The 19005-nt window shown below is 55.6% G+C and overlaps 1 protein-coding gene across 3 annotated transcripts in view; it reads right to left on the reverse strand.

Annotated features, from left to right (window-relative positions):
* AJAP1 (adherens junctions associated protein 1) overlaps positions 1 to 19005 on the reverse strand; it is a 47021-nt gene that overhangs the window by 12866 nt on the left and 15150 nt on the right. For all 3 annotated transcript variants that reach the window (XM_055705865.1, XM_055705864.1, XM_055705863.1), the window contains exons 2-4: positions 15029 to 15702; positions 3988 to 4075; positions 1201 to 1443 (exon numbers count right to left, since the gene is read on the reverse strand). In XM_055705865.1, coding sequence (XP_055561840.1) covers positions 1201 to 1443; positions 3988 to 4075; positions 15029 to 15659 — 962 coding nt within the window. In that variant the 5' untranslated portion in view covers positions 15660 to 15702. The remainder of the gene's footprint in view (positions 1 to 1200; positions 1444 to 3987; positions 4076 to 15028; positions 15703 to 19005) is intronic.

The raw sequence follows: 19005 nt of genomic DNA on the forward strand, positions 1-19005 counted from the left end.
TCTGAGGATACTGACCCCCAAAGGGCAGCAGGACATCCCCTATCTGCCACCTCCCCACCACCGAACAGCAGCACTGCCCCGCACCGCCCACCTCTGCCGTGCCCACCACCTGCACGGCACACCTGGAAACGCACCGCGGCCAACGGGATCCCAGAAAGCATCACCTGAGGGCATAAAAGCCACAACCCCTTCCAGCCAAAGGGCACCCCTTCATCGCTTGGCCGGGGTTCACATCAAGATCAACGCACGCATACGTTCAACGAAATGGTTTGAAAATCCCTGCCAATTCTCCGCCTTCCAAGATCTGAGGAAACCCTGAAAAACGTGAACTAGCAAAACCCCATGCACACGCAGAAGATGATGCTTAACAAGATGTCTATCAAGCTGTTGGCTTCCAGGCTTCTGTCCTTCATGCAGGTAGACATCAGCGGCGCGTGGCACGCATGCCACGGTCCAGCCAGGCTGTGTGCAGTGCTAGTTGCTCATTTTCCCCCTCATAACTCTCCTGCTGATTTTTCCTTGAGCTCTGATGGGGGACATGTGTTTACTGTGTGGTCAAACTGCCTCAGCACCCAGTGAAAGGGCTCTGGGAGCCAGCCCAGGGCACAGGGAGAGGTCAGTTCTGACCACCTCCCTCCCCGTGCCGGCACGGGGCACACAGAGCGAGAGCTCGCATCTTCTACACCACGCCGCCAGCTGCTATGGAGCCCCCTTGCTAATGAATCATTATTTTACGCCAGACAAACGGTTCATTTGGCTCTCACTGCCTGCTCCTCCATTAATCATCCCGCTCATTCGCAACCCAGCAGCTCTTTCGATGCCACTTAGGAGACAGCACGAATGCTGGAAGATGGATCCAGCGGCGTTTTACGTGCTGGCGGCAACAGCTGGGAACTGAAAAATGTGCGGTGCCGCACGCTGTCAGGGCTGGCCGAGCTGGGCGCAGGGTCGGGCGTGCAGCAAGGGGCTGCCGAGCCGCCCACCCACCCTCATCAGCGGGGTGAGAGGTCCAGCGGCGGGGCACATCCTGAGACACAGGGTGGGTGAGAATCGTAGCTCAAAGAGCCAGGGGAAGGCAGCTCTGCCATGCGCCCCCCCGGCATCTCCTGCCCATGGGCATCACTCCTGGCCAAGGGACCCCCAGCCCCGGAGCAGGATGGCACTCCCCGACCTGCAGTGAAACCGCGCTGGCCACCTCACCTGTTTCCGTTGAAGGTTGTTTTATAATCCCCGGGCGAATGCAATGCCTCCTCTGCGTAGACAGGCACGGGGGTCCGGACACACTCGTGGGAGCACTGCAGCGTCTCGTTGTAGGCGGTGAAGATGTCGAGGGCGCTGGGCACGCGGGCGGGGGCGAAGTCGGTCAGGTTCTGGCAGCTCTCCTCTTGCTGGTCCAGCTTGCGCTGGTGGCTGTTGCGCCGTGGGCGCCCACTCTGTGCGCAGCTGGGGCGGCGGGGGAGAGAAGAAGGGACACGACGCACCACGCGTCGCTGATGCTCAGCAGAACTCGTGTTACCAGCCATTCATTACACATCGCTCAATATTAGCTTAGAATTCAGGCACTTTGGAAAGCTCAGCCACAATCAAGCAGGCATTTGGCTCGCCTTTTTTTTTTTTAAGGATCAGATTTAAATTTTAGATACAAGCTTTCTATCATCAGAGGAATTACTTAACAAGTCATACGTTTATACCTGCAGGAAATGAAAGCCTTTTTTTAAGCAAAAAGATGTTGGTGAGAACAATGAAGTGAAACCCTTTCCATCTGGGAAGCACCAAAAGGTTTTAAGTTATCAGGATAAATAAGCTCAGAAACGGGTCTGACACAGCAGACATGCTCAGCCGAGGGACAGCTGGCAGGGCAGCCCTGCTCCCTGGTGACTCCAGTGGCTCCGGAGGCTCCAACAGGATCTCAGGGCTGTGCAGCACTTCTGGTACGGTACGTATGAAACGGGAAGAGCACCAGCTAGCAGGAACCCCCCCTCAGCCAGGCTGGTCCTGTTTAAGGGTCTAGACGTTGATTTCATTAAGATGTCACTTTTTTCCAAACAGGATTGACAGTACCTGTTGTAATGCTGGAGTTTCGGAATATTGCAGCTCCGAGGGTGGGGGAGCTGGGGACGCTGTGCTGCCTGCGCTGGGGGACCTGTGGGGCTCCCCTGGGAGTGGCACAGGTTGGGCTGTCGGCATCTGCCAGCAGCGGGGCACAGCCTGCTCTGCACCAGCTGATGCACCCGAAAGTGACAGCCACTAAAATAACCATCACCCCACCACGGCACATTTGCAGGAGGAGTACCGACAAGAAGGACACTTGCATGGCACGTGGCCATCGCTCACCTGTCCTGCCCGAGGGGAACAGGTGCCGGCCAAAGCACAGGGGCAGAGATCTCATCCTGTCTGGGACCAGGGACTAAGCCTGTGATCTGGGTCAGCTCTGCCATGGAGCCTGCAGCCAGCGTGCGGCCAGCCCTCACCAGTACAAGCAGAGCTGGAGGCAGCCTGACACGCGGTGTGAAAAACTGAAGCAGTTCGGCAAATGTTAAAGCTGAGCAAACTCAACGAGGTGCTGCTTTTTTGCCTGGGACACGTCTGACTGCTGATCGCACTTGCCTCTGGGTATTCTCCAGTGATTTCCCAGTTTCACTTATTGTGAACAATTTCTATTCTACACTGATCACCGTATTTATTTCCTCCCGCCCCCGCCCCCGGCTTCAGCATGAGCTTACTCGAGCTGCTCTGCCAAGCTGCAGTCGGCCGGATCAGTGACATGGACTGCTTAGGACGGCTATTAGAGAAAAATCCCAGAAGTGTTTTATAAAGTATTTTCCCCTCTCCTTCACTGAAATACTACTACGAGTAGGGAAGTTTAGTTCAGTAAATCCCATCTGAGATATAGAAACGAGCATCAGCAGCTGCACTCCTGATGCCTGCCCATGGGCCCACTCCCAGCAAAGCACACCCAGCTGCAAGGCGAGTAACTCAGTGCTTTTGGCCAGCTGCAACGCTTCGTTACAACTCTGCTGAGATTAAGATGCCTCTGTAGCCCTGCAAATAGGTTTTTCCCTAATCCCAGGAAGCGAGCAGGCTTCTTCATCAGCTTGGTTTTCTAATTTCCTCCTGGGTGCAGGAATCGATTTGCTGCAGCACCCGTGGAGAGCTCGGGTGGGCAGAGCGGGCAGGAGAGAACGGCCACCGAGCAGGGCAGCACTGCACGGCAGCTCTCCCAGCGGCCCAGAGCTGCCGCCTTATCACTACACCAGCAACACTGACCTCAAAGTAGGCCAGTTTCCCTGGGAAAATAGGTAAAGCCACGAGCGCCTGAAGCGGAAAGCTAACCTATTTTGCCATACGCCCAGCCATGCTGAGAGAATAAATGGGAGCAAATTAAGCCGGAGGAGCACACGAGGGCCCAGGGGGATGGGGCACGCTTCAAACCATTGGCATCTGAGGGGCTCAGAAGGTGCCCTTCAGTCCCTGGAGCCGTAGGGAAGGTCAGAAAACGCAGTTGTGCCTTGCCGAGCCAGGCTGGTGATTGCAGGAGCAGCAGCAAAGCTGCTTAAGCAAGGTGGCAGAGGAGATGCCACCCAGCGCCAGGCGGGTCCCGGCTCCCTTGCAGGAACACCCGCTGCAGCCACACACACCACTTTGACCTCACCAGGTGGCACCACGCTGCAGCGACTTGATCCCAGAGCAGCAATATGCACATGTCCCACATGGGATTTAGCCACCCGACCCTGGCTACATGCTGGTCCCCAAAGCCACCCGCCACATGGCAAGAGGCAGGGCAGCCACCGGGGCACAGACAAACTGAGGTGCTTCAACCTCCTTTGGAGGTTTCAGTATATATATATAAAACCAATATTTTCTCCTGCAATGCCTTCTGGAAGCCATCCTGGTGGATGCCACGGGCTTTAGCACCCACAGCTGGAAGGGCACCCCCATCCCCACCCTGTCCCCATCCCCGCGCCACAGACCCAGAAGGGAACTTACCAATTTTTTAAGACAAGAGTTGTTATCAGAGCAGCTATGACCATGATGAGGGACACGGTAATAGTGATTATCTGATGAACCGCCAGACCTGCAGAGAAAAAAAACACGAGTGAGAGTGTGGACGGGAGGCAAGGGGGATCCTGGGTGGCGGCAAGCAAAGCCCCCTGCCATGCACAGACCCCCCCCCACCGCCTCCTCCTGAGCCCTTCCCTGGCACGGGGCCGTACGCAGCCCCCGGCAGCGGCGACGCAATCCTCTCTCCTGCCTTACATAAAATAATCCTTAAGCCAGGCTTCTCATTTCCTATCCTCTCAAGTATGTTCCTTGTCAGCCCGAATTAGGCACAAAGAACGGAAGAGATGTGAAGACATATCCCCTCCGGGACGGAAAGGGAAACTTGAGCGCAGCCTTGCAGTGGGTGCGGGATTAACCAGAGATAATAATTACCGCACTAACTGCTGCTCACTTAGAAGGTCGGATGGGCTCATTTTCTCCTAATTCACCTTATACAGGGTATAATTTTGCCTCGTGTATCATTCCTAATGAGCAGTTTGGAAACAAAAGCATCTCAATGTACAGTATGTTTGTGATTTTGTGCTGCTTTACAGTTGCAATTTCGTAATGAAATGATTTTCCTGGCTGCAGCCCAAGGATGTGCTATTTTTCACAAACAGATGTTGCAGCTCCTGATGGATGGTATTTTTAATAAATAAATGTTAGCATGACAGGAAAACAAGCAGTTTTTTATATTTATATATCTATATGTGCATCTGTGCAATAGTGCTCCCAGCTCATGCGGGTGCATGCAGCAAGGAAATCACTGCTCCTTCCCACAGAGAGTGCACGGGCTCCCAGCCCACTGCCCATGGGCAAGAATGGTACCTGTGCAGGGGCTGCGGCACGGCCAGAGCTGGGGATGCCTTTGGGGCCACCCTGGCTGCAGCCCTGGCAAGGAGATGGGCTTCAGACCTGGCTGCAGACCTGGCCAGGCGCTCGGCAGCGAACTGGCCACAGCAGCTCTTTCCAGCGTCAGCAGCTATACGTGCGCACACCCTTTGCCCGGTAAAAGCCGTGTGCACCCAGCGGTCCCCTCCTTGGAGGGTGGGAAACCCTCCTGGGAGAGACTCGCTGGGGGCAGCGTGCCCCTACCACAGCCCGGAGTGCTGCGCTCTATGGGGACTTGGCGCAGAGCATCCCCATGCTCCCATGGGAATGCTGCTCAGGGCTCTCCCACGCTCCTGGGCAGCAGATTTGGGGCCAGGCCATGGCTCCCCTGCTTTCGGCACAGTGCACCCCACTCACGGTGAGCTTGTGCAAGACTCTGAGCAGCAGCCCAAGCATCAGGCTGGGTAATTGGGCCAGACAAGATTTATCAGTGGCATTTCAAACTGCAGATGATGCTTGCTGCTCTGCTCCCTTCTCTCAAAGGACAAAATTTTTGACTCCCTTGAAATTCATTATCTCATCTCCCCCTGCTCATACCCACACCCCAGGGGTTTCAGGTCCCTGTCCATATGCCCACACTGCTGGCAATGCTCATCAAGGGAGGAAAGCTACCTAAGTTTAGCCCGAGTCCCAGGGCAAAGCTGCCACCTCCCAGGGCATGTGGGTGTTCAACGCTTCCCCAGCCCACGCACCTCCAAAGAAACCCTAATCCCCCAGAAACGTGAAGGAAAACACATCAGGCGTGGGGAAGAGCAGGAGAAAAGCCATGCAAGGCTACCAAGACCCATGGTGACACCTGAGAGGACATGGAAACAGCTCGGCACAGTTGCACAACGAGATGTAACTCACCTTTTGAAGGCTACCTCCAGCACGCAGCACAGCAGCCTCCCAGCTCTCGGGAGCACAAAAATGCATCACACCCCGGCTCAAGGGGCTACCCCGGCTTCCATTAGCCCTGCCCATGGGCACGTGTCTCTCAGCACACCTCACCACCTGAGCATCCTTGCTCAAGATCCACCATCAGCTCACGCTTGTCAGTGTCAGTGCACTGCCCAGGCTGCAGGACCCCGGCTTTGCTGCTGGCTGCCTTGGGAAGGAGGCGTGGATCCCCGCTCAAGATGCGGAGACCCATAAAATCCCTGATCTTGAGCAATGACGCCAGCCAGCAGCAACACCTTTTTAGGAAGCGCTGCGGACTTTGCTGCCAGGATGCATCCTGGGCATAAATCAAAGGCTCAGAAATGTGAGTCTTGACAGTTTAATATCATAAAACCAAGGTCACCTTCGGTGAATCTGATTCACCAAAACACACCCAGTGCCAAGCACTCGGGTAGCGATTGCTCGCGGGGAAGGCTTCGCTCCCAGCCCCGGAGCCGGTGTGCCGGCAGCAGCCAGTGACCAACTCCGAGCTGCCAGGAAGGGCCAGCATGAAGCGGAGGGGAGCGATGGCCTGGCACCTGCCCTGGCAACCACAAAGCTCTGGCATCTGGTGGTGGAGCAAAATCACTCGCTTCCAAAATTTTTATTTTGCAGAAGGGTTTCTGGAAGGCAGCATACACCCGACATCTTCTACCACTTATTCTGCTTTGCCAGCGAATACGCTATGCAGGAGATTTGGGAGAAGCTGGAGAAAAGAGCAAGGATCCCAGCTGGATTTAAGGACAGGACATGGTTTGGCGCGGGAGGTGGCGGCAGATGTCAGCCACACTGCAGACATCTCTGCTGAAGGGGTTTTCTAGAGGCAGGACCAAGGAGAAACAAGTTCCCAAAGGCCAACGCTTCTGAAATGCCGGCTCTTTAGATCCTGGCATGGTCCCAGGGCTGAGCCAGAAGGCAAGATCTCAACAAAACGCAGGGAGGTGCAGAATGCTGCAAACCCCGTGTACTTTGGGGTCCTGCCTCTGCTCCCCAGGGCTGCAAGCCACATGGCTCCCTCCCTGGGGAGCCATCAGACAGATGGACCAGCAGCCCCTGCAATGCCAAGCACAGGATGGGATGCGTCAGGGTTATTTTTCTCCATCAACTCAAGCACCTATTTTGCAAATGACCCATTTCCTCCATTTACTCCCAATTACCCGTCAATTGGTTCGAACAGCAAGACTCCTCCAGAGAAAGGCTGGCACCAGCTGCCAGAACAAAGAGCGGGTCAGGGGGAGCAAACGGGAGGGCTGGGGACCTTGGAGGCAGAGGATGGAGATGACCCAGCACCCACCTCCTCCACCCCAGGAGGGGTCCGACATCAAGGAGCAGCCTTGATGCTTCATGCCCTTGAGAAGGAAACCCAGCAGGGTCTCGCAGAACCCCTTCATGGCTCTACAGGCAGAGGCGGGGATCCAAACTAACAGCCCACACCATGGGGATGCCACTTGGGACAGGGAGGATCACTCAGGAGCCACCAAGCCCAGAGCTGCACAGGCTGGCAGGGTCATCCTCCCCACAGCTGGGGAGACCGGCCAGCTTCCACGAGCAACTGGGGAGCCAGAGCCAAATCATTATGCTCCTGGGCTGCTTGCCTCCGGCTTTCCTTTCCCAAAGGAATTCACAGGGAAAACGCCACAGGCTTCCCCACCTCCCGCCAGCACCCCACCAGCTGAAGGCGAGGGGCAGAGAAAGACTTCTGGCTCCGGAGGATTGTCACAACAGGAGCTGTGTCCTGACGGGAGCCGTGTCCTGACGGAGCCGCAGCCGGCAGCTCCCAGCTCACTCCTGCATGTGCCGGGTCAGGATTGACGCCCACCCCGGCAGCAGCCCGGCACAGCCAGCCCGGCCGTGTCCTTCGCGGCAATCTTGGAGCAGCTCCCAGTGGGACACTGCCGAAAAAGATAAAAGGCTCTAAAAATAAAATAAAAACAGCCCAGTGCCCAATTCCTTTGAAAACAGAAGCGGCGTCGGAAATGAGACCTTCTGCAAAGATGGGAGCCGAGGCAGAGGCGGCAGGGACACGGGAGAACCTAACGATGCAATTAATCTTTGCACTTACATAAAGGGAAACGCACAGGCAGAACAGATTGCAGGAGGCTGAGCACTGGGAAGGATGGCAGCTCTTCGGAGCAGGACACATGGATTTTAAGAAGGGCTGGATAATTTTAGACTCCATCACATACATAAGTTGCCATATGTACTGGAGTAGAAGTTCCTTTGCATCGCACATAAATTCTGCACCAGAGCCCAGGGCGATTTCAAGGGGACAGGAGATGTTTCTCCCAACAGTGTTAACCATGGCAGCGACGGAAAAAGGGGAAGGGACCTGGTGGGTAGCGGGACGATTACCTGGGAAGCCCTATAGCAATACCCACTGCAATAAAGACTAATAGGTCTTTATTCTTGCTTTGCAAATATATCAAATCCTTCCCTCCAGGCCTTCAAAGGAACATGTAGAACTGTACAGAGCGAAACCGAGCAGAAACATCCAGTCTGCAAGAGAAGGTGTTAATGGATGGGGCGTCCTGGGAGGGGGGAACATGCCGTATGGGGGACACACCACCCGGGGCAGGGGGCGAGGTAAGATGAAAGAGAGAGTGGGCTGCAAAGAGCAGAGCAGTATTTTAAACATGGCCCTAGGAGTCCAATCGGTCTGGAGGATAAAGTCAATAGCTCATAAAGTAAAATTACCCTCCTCCTCCCCCAGTGTGGGAAGCCTTCTGGCACACATGTAACTCGCAGGGAAAGCCTGCACCCCCAAAATTCAGGGCAAGCCACAGGAAAGACCCTGGAAGCAAGAATTACGGCGGCTGGGTTTTGTTTGCTCACCTCTGTGGCAAACATTTCAAGTGGCAAAGCTCTGATCCCAGCAAGCTACAGAACCCGGCGGTCAATTAATTACACATTAATAACCGGCAAAGAAACAAGCTGCAGGAAGGGCAGAGGCTGGCACTTGGCATTGCGGAGGGATGCCCGGCGAGCTGCTGCCCTGCCCAGCACAAGCCACGGCAGCTGTGAACGCCTCATCTCTGCAAGGGGACCGCGAGCGGTTCCCTCTTACAAGGCTTTTACTAGGCAATTTGACGCAGTGACCATTTAACTCGAGGGTAATTACAGGAGAAGTATTTAATGGAATTGAAAGTGTGGCCAAACCCCTGCGCTTCTGCTAGTGCAGCAGAATTTCATGTGTCGCCTGCCAGGAGGGAAAGCTCTTCAAAGGCGCTCTTTGAACCCTTAGAAATGCTGAAATATTGCTGGTTTTTTCCACTCTTGTGCCATCCGAGCACACTCTGCTCTCACCCAGGACTTTTTGTCCCCTCCATGGTGGGAGATCCACTCTCAGCATCCCCGTGGGCAGCAGCCGTGCATCGCCCCACAGAATGCGACTCCAAATTCCCTACATCCCAGGGAGAAACCCAATTTTCTCAAAGCCAGCAAATGCCAGGGCTTTTTTTATGTGTGATTTTAAGGACGGTATATTTGCCACTGAGATGAAAGCGCTGAGTTTTGGCCTTTCTGGCCACCTTTTGAAACGGCTCTCGGACAGCTCTGCATCAATGGAATTAATTCCATGAGAAAATCCATTCGAGACTAATGTCTTGCTGCTGCAGAAGTGCGCAATGGCAGCGAACAGGAGATATAAGCTCTTAATTAAAAACAAAGAGAACCTCTATCCCCCAAGGCCTTTATTTCAACAGCTCTGGTTAGGGAGACCGTATTTTTCATTTTCCCAATAAAAACAGCTATGAGCTGCAACTCTTTGAAGACCCTCGTCGAGGTCTCTAAGCTGCATAAAATTAAAAAAGGAAAAAACAGCTCCATTTCATTTTGCAGAGCCTAATCTTGAGTTACCGGCAGTGGGTGGAAAACAGCAGACACCCTGAATACCTGCTGCAGCCCAGGTGCCTAAGCCCCTTCCCACAACTCCCAGTTTGAGCCAAAATGCTGAAAGAGGAACCATCTCCAGGGTCAGGTCTGCCAGCACACGGCGAGGAGCAGGGAAAGCCCGTCTGGTGTCGCAGGGGTGAGCTAGAGAGGCAAGTACTTGATTGCGGCAGCATTTAACACGTGCATGGTCAGGCCCTAACACCTCTCCCTCTCACTCCTCGCTCACAGCATCACCTCTAGCTGGGGAGCGACCATCCCAATGGGCTCCCAGTAATGAGCACTGAAAGGGAACTGGCTCCTGGGAGCGGCTGAAGACCTTATGGAGAGGGAAACAATGAAAATGCAGATGGACTTGCTACTGTGGCAATTGCTTCTGGCCAAAATAACCTTCTAAGCAATTTCCACGGTGAGCATCACAGCCTACGCAGAAGCCAACAACCGGCACTGCCACTGCTGCCTCTGCCTTGTGCTGTGCTCGGCTCAGCACCGCATGGGGTGGCCACTCGCGCCGCATCTTCTCCCAGCCTGACGGGCATGCCAGCGCTGCTGCCTGAAACAGCCATATGAGGGAATCCAGCAAAGGGTTCCTCTCAGGGGGCTCAGCAACTGGCTCATGGCCTGGCTCCCTGTCCGTGTCCCAGCAGGCAAAATACAGCTGGAAGAGCCGAGCACGTGCAGAACAAGAAACAACCAGGCTGATGGGCCCTGCGGATCCCCCCAGTCTGCTGCAGCTGAGCATCGGGTACCGCATCTCCCGGCAGCGGAGCGGGCAACGTGAGATGGCCACTACCAGAGAGGATCCACTCCGCTTAAAACCAGTCAATCGGGCACATGAGGCTGGCAGCTGCCTGGCCACCCGCTCTGGGCATTGTCCCTAGCTGCCTGTGGACACAGGGACCTCAGTGCCGGCGCCCCAGGAGGGGCTCTCTCCAAAGCAGGGTCTTCTCATGGGACTCAGCATCCCACCCTCATCCCTGCTATGAGCCTCCTTCCTCCGTTCTTGCATGCCATGGGAATCAGGATGCCACATCCCTCTCCCGAGCAGCGTGGGGAGGCTGGGGAAAATCGGCTGGACTTCAGAGGCATTAGAACTTCCCGATCAGAAAATGCATCTGATCCCCCAAAGCCTCCTCCAGCCAATAAAGCTGCTTTCGGACAGAAAAATTCAATCAGGAGCGGTGTGCGGCCATTCTGCTGCAACTGCAGCCACAAATGGCCTTTCCCAGGGGGGATCAGTCAGACTTTGCTGTTAACACAAACCCTACTGCTGTTTAATAGCTTCTAAGAAAAATAATTTACTAAAACCACGAGGGTTAGGTATAGGGGAGGAGATATTCTTGGAAAACCTGGTTCTGGTACAAAGCCAGCTGATCGACTGCCCGACCCACCGTGCTGGGAAGCTGCCCTGGATCCGCTCCTCCTCACACCCCTCTTGCCTGCAAAGCCCCTCAGTTTTCCACCTGGCAAACCAGGGTATCAGCATCCAAACCCCAGCCCAGTCAGCATTAGTCATCCAGAACTGAAAATGCAGCTCTTCAGCAAAAAACCCACCAAGGTTCCTGGAAACCTCCCAGTATTTTGGGTCAAGCGGATGAAAGGAGGGGAGTATCCTGCTGTTGCTGCTGAGACATATTCTTGCCAAGAACGAAGATCCTAGAGGCTTATGCTAAAGACACTGGGACTTATCTTCTCAGGTGTTACAGCAAATATCAGCGAGCAATAAATACTTCTGAGAGCAGCAGAGGAGAGTTTCTGGCTCATTTAGACAGACGTGGGTGAAGGCACACACGCACGCACGGCACCTGCTAATCCTGGGGAGAAAGAGAGTCCCTTCTCCCTTGCCAGAGAAAGCTCAGCTTACGGCCACGTTGCTTGCTGCAGCCATCCTCCTCCTTCCTTAAGGAAAACTGCAGCCGATGCATGGCCTTACAGAGGCTCCTTGGGGAACCCCCTGGGAATGGCGACTGGTGGGCACTGGCCCAGGAGATGCCATCCAGCCCCCTCGCCTCCCCTCCGGCCCCCGGCTGCCATGGCTCCCCACGCCTTTGCACGGCGGATCAAAGAGGCGGCTCCATCCTGACTGCCCAGGGTCCTCTCTTAAATACATTTTATCTTTAATTAATTCCTTTGAAGCCTTTTGCATCCACTATCTTCTTGCATCCAGCGCCCCCTCTCCTGCACCCTCTTTTTGAAGGCAGGGTCATCTCCCCATGGGGAAGTGAATGTCTCTCTATTATTACTTATTCCTGACACGCTCCTGGCCAGCGGTGGGAAGGAGCAGAGGGTGGGCTGGAGTATGCCATGACTCTGGCTGCTGGGATGGTGGGTGCCCATGCCAGCACCCGTGCCAGCACCCATGCAGCCCCTTGCCTCCACCCAGGATCCCCCCTCAGCTGGCAAACCTGGCCCCCACCTCTGCTCCAGCCATGGGGAGGAAGTGCCCCTTAGCACCGGCTCCTTCACCAGCACGCAGCTTGCAGAGCACAATGCCAGCCTCGTTGTGTACCAGCAATCAAATCACCCATTAAGAGCAGCAGACAGTGCATAAAGTTTTCTGCCTTATAAAGCACTTAAAAGTTTAATTAAAGACGGCTTTATTCTAATAATACTGAAAGGAGAGCCTCAGACAACCCAGCAAGTGCAATTCATGCCTTTGCTCTGACAGTCTCTGATTCATTCTCCTCTTTTCTTCTCTTTTTTGGCTGAGCCCACAGTACAGGAGGATGCTCTGCCTCAGTGGAGGAGCCCAGCCCGCACGGAGAGCATCCATGTGGCCGCCCCGGTGAAAGCTCCTTACAGCCCCTTGCCTCTTGCAACATGCTGGAATTTTAATTATTTCTCTCTTTCCGTGCTCCAGCGTAAAATGATTATGACAGCCCCCGAAAAAGGAAGCACGTTTTTGAAAAGCATAAGCATAAACTACGCCTGGGTGAACACATTGCGTCCCCATCTGACTGCCATCAGCACTCTGCCAAGTGCCGAGCAGGCAGAGGTGGCACCGGGACAAACACACCTGAGCTGTGGGTTACCCAGAACAACTCCGCGGCACGGCGGCACCCACCAAGCCACAGCAGCACATACCAGCCTCTCCTTTCTTTCTGGGCATTACAAGTAATTGTTTGTCTGCCTCCTCTTCTACCTACAAGCAGAGCATTCACTATTCCAAAGGAATTTTTTCAAGCTTGTTTTTGCTGCTAGTGAGTCACGGAGACATTGTTTCTGGCTTTTTTTTTTTTTCTCACTTCTTCAGCATGGAGGAGCAGGGCGAGAGGAAGATCTCACTGAGCAGAATTGCTTTCATGGCTAGTCTAAGTGAGCTGCTTCCCTTTGCTGAAGTGCCCCCAGCCCAGGGACCCCCGCAGGCCCGCAGCATCGCCCAGCAGTGAGTCCCTTTCTGGCAATGCATGGAGGGAAGCAAGGGCACGGCGCAGGAGGGAAGCAGCACCTTCGTTAGCACAACGGCAGCACGCAATCCAACGGGAACAAGGGTGCTGCTGGCATGCCAGGCAGCGCGGGTCCACTCTGCTGCGGGAGCCCTGGGGCAGCTCTGCCAGCTCCCACAGTGGCCCCAGCTCCCTTGGGTGCTGCAGGCAGGACCACCCTGACCCCCAGGGCTGCTGCCAGAAAAAGCTGAAGGACCACAAGCTGCGAAAGCAGCATCCCTCCCCACCCACCCACCCACCCCAGGCTCCTATCACGACGTGCGGCGCCTTACAGGATAAGGACTTGCAATGCTTGCCGAGGCAAATTAAAAAGTACAGACAAGTTACCTAATCCTAATTTGTAGCCATATGTTTTTCCCAGCAGAGAACAAACACTTCCAGCCGCTAAAGCTTACATAACAGAGAGGAGCTGGGCTGGAAACACGCACGGCCTCGCACAGGCAGACCGCCAGCAACACGGCAATGGCACGGCCGGTGCCTTGAGACGGCGTTGGCCGCTTGCTCCCAAAATGCTGGCCCCAAGGCAGGGCAGGGGCTCCCCAGCGGGAGCTCTCCTGGGTGATCAGCCTCAGCGGTGGGGGGAAAAACAGATCCAGAGCTCAGGCCCTTTTCAATTTAGGGTGGACGGGCTGAGATCAAAAAGGTCCTTTAGCCCTGGGAAGGAATTCATTGTATTCACCACTCAGCGAAAAGAAGTTAATTAGCAAAAACTCCAATCCCAGAAAAAGCCCCTAATTAGAGCTAAGAGCTGGCAGATTAAAGCAGCCGGTCCCCCGGGAGGCTGCCGGGGCTGCGGTCTCTGCCGATCTGCCGGGGAGGGCAGCGGTGGCATGCGCGGGCGGACAGGCGAGCAGCACCGACAGACAGGCAGGCAGCACCAGCAGGCAGGCGGGCAGCACCGACAGGCAGGCGGGCAGCACCGGCAGCTCGTCCTCACCCGAACGAGGCAGCTGACTCCAGCAAGTTGCTGAGCACCAGCACGTGCCAGCAGCCATCCTCCTACCCGCAGCAAACAGAGCAGGACGGGCTGCCACAGGCGGCTGACAGCAATGAGCCCACCGGACCCCGCACACCCGGCGCGGGCAATGCCACCGACGCCAGAGGCACTGACTGTGGCAGGTCTGGGGCCACCAGGCTGAAGTCCTCATCATGCGTGTGATGCAGCCAGCAGCTGATGTCGGCAGTCATTACTGATACTCCCTCACTAATTTGTGCAGCCGATTCCAGCGGTTTTTTTAAAAGGTGTGTAGGTTGAGATTTTTCACTGCTATAAATAACTCCTTTAAGTCAGGAACAACATTATGGTTGCCTCATCTATTTCTGCCAAGCAGGGCAGGCCAGATAAATTAATTTGGATTAAGATTAGGCCATAAAATTCTTTTTCGATTCACTAGAAGATCACTGTGGGCTAAAAGCAGTCGATGCACAGTGAGTAAATTCTGTAAACTATACAACGGTATCCCACAGTTTAATACTAGCAATAACAAATATAATTTGAAATAAATGGGAAGCAGCTTTCCCATCCATGGCCACGCAGCAGATAGCGCTGGGGGAACGCATCGCCGTGCCGAGCACCACACTAAACACGATTACAGACGATGGGCTATGGATGGATACTGCTAATGGGAAAAACACAGCAAGCTGCTGGAAAACGCCTCGGATAAAAGCGATGAATCAGAGCTGCCGCTTGCCTCCCGAGTGCTCTTATTTAACATCCCACACTTATTTCTGTCCCAGGCAGCTCGGCTGCCAGGGAAACTCTTGTGGCGGTGACCCCTCTGCTCCAGGACCCCCCAACCCTCCCAGTCCACCCGCTGCCGCACTGGACGCCTGGCAGACTCTACCTGTGGTGTCTCCCAGCCCACGGGGCGGGCGAGCGTCCTTGCCGCCACTGCTGTGGCCGGCAGCTGGTTCGGCGGTGCTGGTGCGACCAGGGCTGCTGCGGGGTACATCCCCACCGGGCGCGGGAGCTGGGGTGCTGGGGGGTGCACGGGGTGGCGTGGCAGCGGCGGCGGTGGCAGCAGCAGCGGTGGTGGTGGTGGTGGTGGTGGTGGCAGCGGTGGTGGCGGCGGCGGTGGCAAAGGCGCTGGGCAGCGTGCTGCTCTCCAGGGAGTCCTCCTCACCCGTAGGGCCCCAAACGATGACTTCGGGCAGCGCCGTGGGTCGTCCGTCCCGTGGGGCAAAGCCACGGCCACGCAGGTGCCGCCGGCCCCTCTGGGAGCGGAGCCGGCGTGGAGGGCGGCCGGTGGGCAGCGGGGCAGTGGGGGGCAGCCGGCGTGAGCGAGGTCTCTGCAGGGGGGGTGCAGGGGTGCAGGTCCAGGGGGGGCCGGGGCGACGCAGCTCCTCCCCGCTCCCCGTGCCCCACAGTGAGCTGCGGGACAGTCTGTGCCGGAGCGCTGGCCGTGGCGAGAGCCTCCCCCCGGCACCGCTGGCTGGGGGCTGGCAGCTGGCAAGGTCCATGGCTAGGTGGAACATGGCTATTAAAATCCAAGCATGGCTTCCGAGCGGGCAACCTGACCTGTGGACAGACAGTGACCATGTTAGAAAGGGAGGGGAGCAGCCCAGCATCCCTCCCAGCACGGCACACCCTGGCTCCCCAAGCCTGGCCACCCAAAGCAGCACCCAGCAGCGTGGAAAAGCAGCACCGTCCCCCTCCCGCTGTGCTCTGGGCAGTGTCCCACAAAACAGCATCGCAGGGCACCCTGCACCCCTTCCCCACCCTCCTCCCAGGGCAACCACCACGAACATGGCAGACCAAGGACCCCCATCCTAAACCCCAGCTTTGCTGCTTGTCAGTCCATCTCTGAATGCCCGGAACAACTCGAGGAAGGGTTTTACCTCAAACTGCCCTGAGGCAGCAGCCACCATCTGTGTTGCCCAAATGCAGCCCTTTTAGGTGAATTATCTAAAGCAGAAGGAGTGCTGGCAGCCAGAACTCTTGCCCCAGGGTCTCTAGGCCACTTGGGAGCCCAGCCTCTGCTCCCTGGCTTTCCAAGCCAAGGCGCAAGGAGCCAGCCCGCAGAGTGCGGCAGTATTAATCCCTTGAAGAGCGGAAGCAGAAGAGTCCACGGACTCTTGCATTTGCACGTGTAAGTCACCTCCTGTTAAGGTGCCTGCCCACACCGCAGCAGCAGCATCCCCTCCTGCAGAGCACAGCACCCAGCGCTGAACATGACCTAAGAGCTTCCTCGGCAAAACCCCTGACCCAGGAGGGAAGGACGAGCAGCCCCTTTCACAGCTCTTTCACAGAATAGCTGGAGATCCCACTGAGCCGTCAGCAGGCTCAGGATTTAAAATTTGCTTTGATGTAACGTGCCACCAGCACGTCAAGCCATGTCATATCAAAGCCCTCTCACTTCCTCAGCAGCATCGCACCTTGCGAGATTCTGCTCCACCTGAGATGCTATCCCACATGAAGCACAGTGTTTCACGGTAAGAAAATGCCTGATACACAAATATTTCTTGGGTTTGTTTTTTTTTCCCCAGAAGAAAAATCATTAGGCCAAAGCCCAAAAATCTTTACTCCATTTTATTTAGCTTTTACACAAGAAAGACTTTTGTCGAACTCAGCAGGAGTTAATGAGAGCTTTACATGGCTAAATAGACTAATCCTCCGCAGCGCTGCGCCCCGTAAAGTCCTTGGTAGCACTACAAAATGTGCATCTGGTTGACAGAAGCATTTGTACACTCCCTCCATGCGTGAGCAAATGAAGCTAAAGGAGCTGACCTGGATACTCTCAGGCACAGGCTTTTTCTACTCAGAGAATCTCTTTTTTTCTTTTTTTTTTCCTAATTGGGTATTTTTTCAAAGCGTAACAGCATTTATTTTGGGGAGGAATGAGGCAACACAGGGAAAGAGCGCAGAAGGAGAAAGGGAAGAGCCAGAAACAGACAACATAAACCAAAATAGTTCAGGCTGGGGGAGGAAGGTTTCAAAAAAACAAATCACCCAAAACACATTGTTGGTAGGGTGGGTTGTTTTTTTTTTTAGAGGCCAGCAGAGTGGTGCCAGTGCCATGGGGGGCAGCATGAAAAGCATCCCCCACGTGCCGTGCATCAGCAGTGCCACGGGCAGCACCATGCCTCCACCAGCGAGGAGGCAGGAGTTCAGGCTTCCAGCAAGAGCTTTAAACACAAGTTCACCTTCTCAATGCTCATGTTCACTCCAGTGGCATGTCAGGCTTGTTTTCAGGCTCTGCCTGACACCCTAACACCACCTGAAACACCTCCTTGCAAGGAAGGAAAGGTGCCAGGTACCTCCCTGGCACTACGCTCGCCCCAGGTACTGCCTCTCGTGCCACCCATGCATGCACCCAAACCTCTTCCTTGCCTGTCCAGCTCTCTGCAAACAGGCAGTGCACGTGGCGCGCTTTTATTAATAGCTGCCAAACGAGGCAAGAGACGATGCGCCCAGCCCAAACTTGGTGTTGGCTAAATTCCAGCCACTGTGTGGAAGCTTCTGAAAGACAAAATGCCAGTCCTCTATACTGGCATCTAGTAGGAAAAACACATTTTTTTTCCCTCTTCCCATTTCCTCCTGCTTGTTTGTGACATTCCCAAGCCAGAGTGATGGCAGCCCTGAGCTTGCAGGGGTTTGTGCTCCTGCATGGGACCTGCCCAAGCATCACTGTTGCCTCCTGCAGAGGACACACAGGAAAATGCAACGTACAACCCCCGGCTTCCTGTGGATCCTGCCAGAAGCCCATCCCCAAGCGTGGCCAGGCAGTGCTGAGTGACACCCAAAGGCAGGGGTGTCCCTCACTGCTGACATCACTCCCCAGGGCAGAGCCCCTGGTGATGGCGAGGAACACAGCGGGGGACACCCATGGCTCAGACGCAGCCGCTGCCCCAAGGACAGCGCAGGTTGCCCTCCTGCCCGTGTCCCTTCAAGTGATGTCAGCTGAGGGGCTGTCACCAAGGAGGCATTGTCCTGGCCACCCCACTGGCTGGCATGTCCTCAGGAAGCAGCTTTTGGGATTTTGGGACGGGAGCAGCAAGTCCGGTTACCTCAGAGGAATTCTGCGTGGCATGCAATCTTTTGAGGGCTTTGCAACAACAGATAAGAGCAAGTGTCCTTCAGAATAAATAGCAGCGTGTAGGAGTTGCTGTTGTCTAGGCAACGCAGCACGATGCACTCGGCGCGGCGGCGGGGATGCGGCAGCGCGTGGAGGGCCAGCGGCAGCCAGGGGCTCCAGCCACCCTGCTGCTCCCCCAGCCCTGCCTGAGCACCCTGCCACAGTAGGTGGCCCGAGAGGCTTCCCAAAGAGCATCCCAGGGGACGTGTCCCTCCTGAAGGTCCCACCACCATGTGCTTGCCCCTCCAAAAAACAGGCTGTCCCATGGAAGGCTGCGGCTCCTGACACGCCAGCCCTGGCGACCCCCGTGCCTCTGCCTCCCCATCGTCGAAACTGGCAGGAGAGCACCCGTTCGCCTCTCGACAGGTGCGAGTGGAAAGTCATGCTACTCAGAGGATGTCTGAGCTGTGCCAAGACATCAACTGGCACAAACCCTCCTCCAACTGCACGAGCTGCACCTCACCAGAGAGCAGAGGCAAGAGGAGCCTTTGCTGCATGGGGGAACTCACTGGCTGCGCTGAAAGCAGGGGGGGCTGCTGTAGGGAAGGGCATAAATCCATCAGCCATGCACGCAGCACCCAGCTGCCCTGGGCTGGGGCACGAACCCAGCCCTGGCCGGGGTTTTGTGGGGAGCTGGAGGGATGCTCCGGGCAGGGCTGCAGTTACGCTGCTTGCAGAACCCTCTGGCAATCCAGATTTTGATTACTCATGACTCCCCCCATAAGAGCACACACAAACCACATTTT

Source organism: Falco cherrug, chromosome 3 (genome assembly GCF_023634085.1).
Source record: "Falco cherrug isolate bFalChe1 chromosome 3, bFalChe1.pri, whole genome shotgun sequence".
Classification (NCBI taxonomy): domain Eukaryota; kingdom Metazoa; phylum Chordata; class Aves; order Falconiformes; family Falconidae; genus Falco; species Falco cherrug.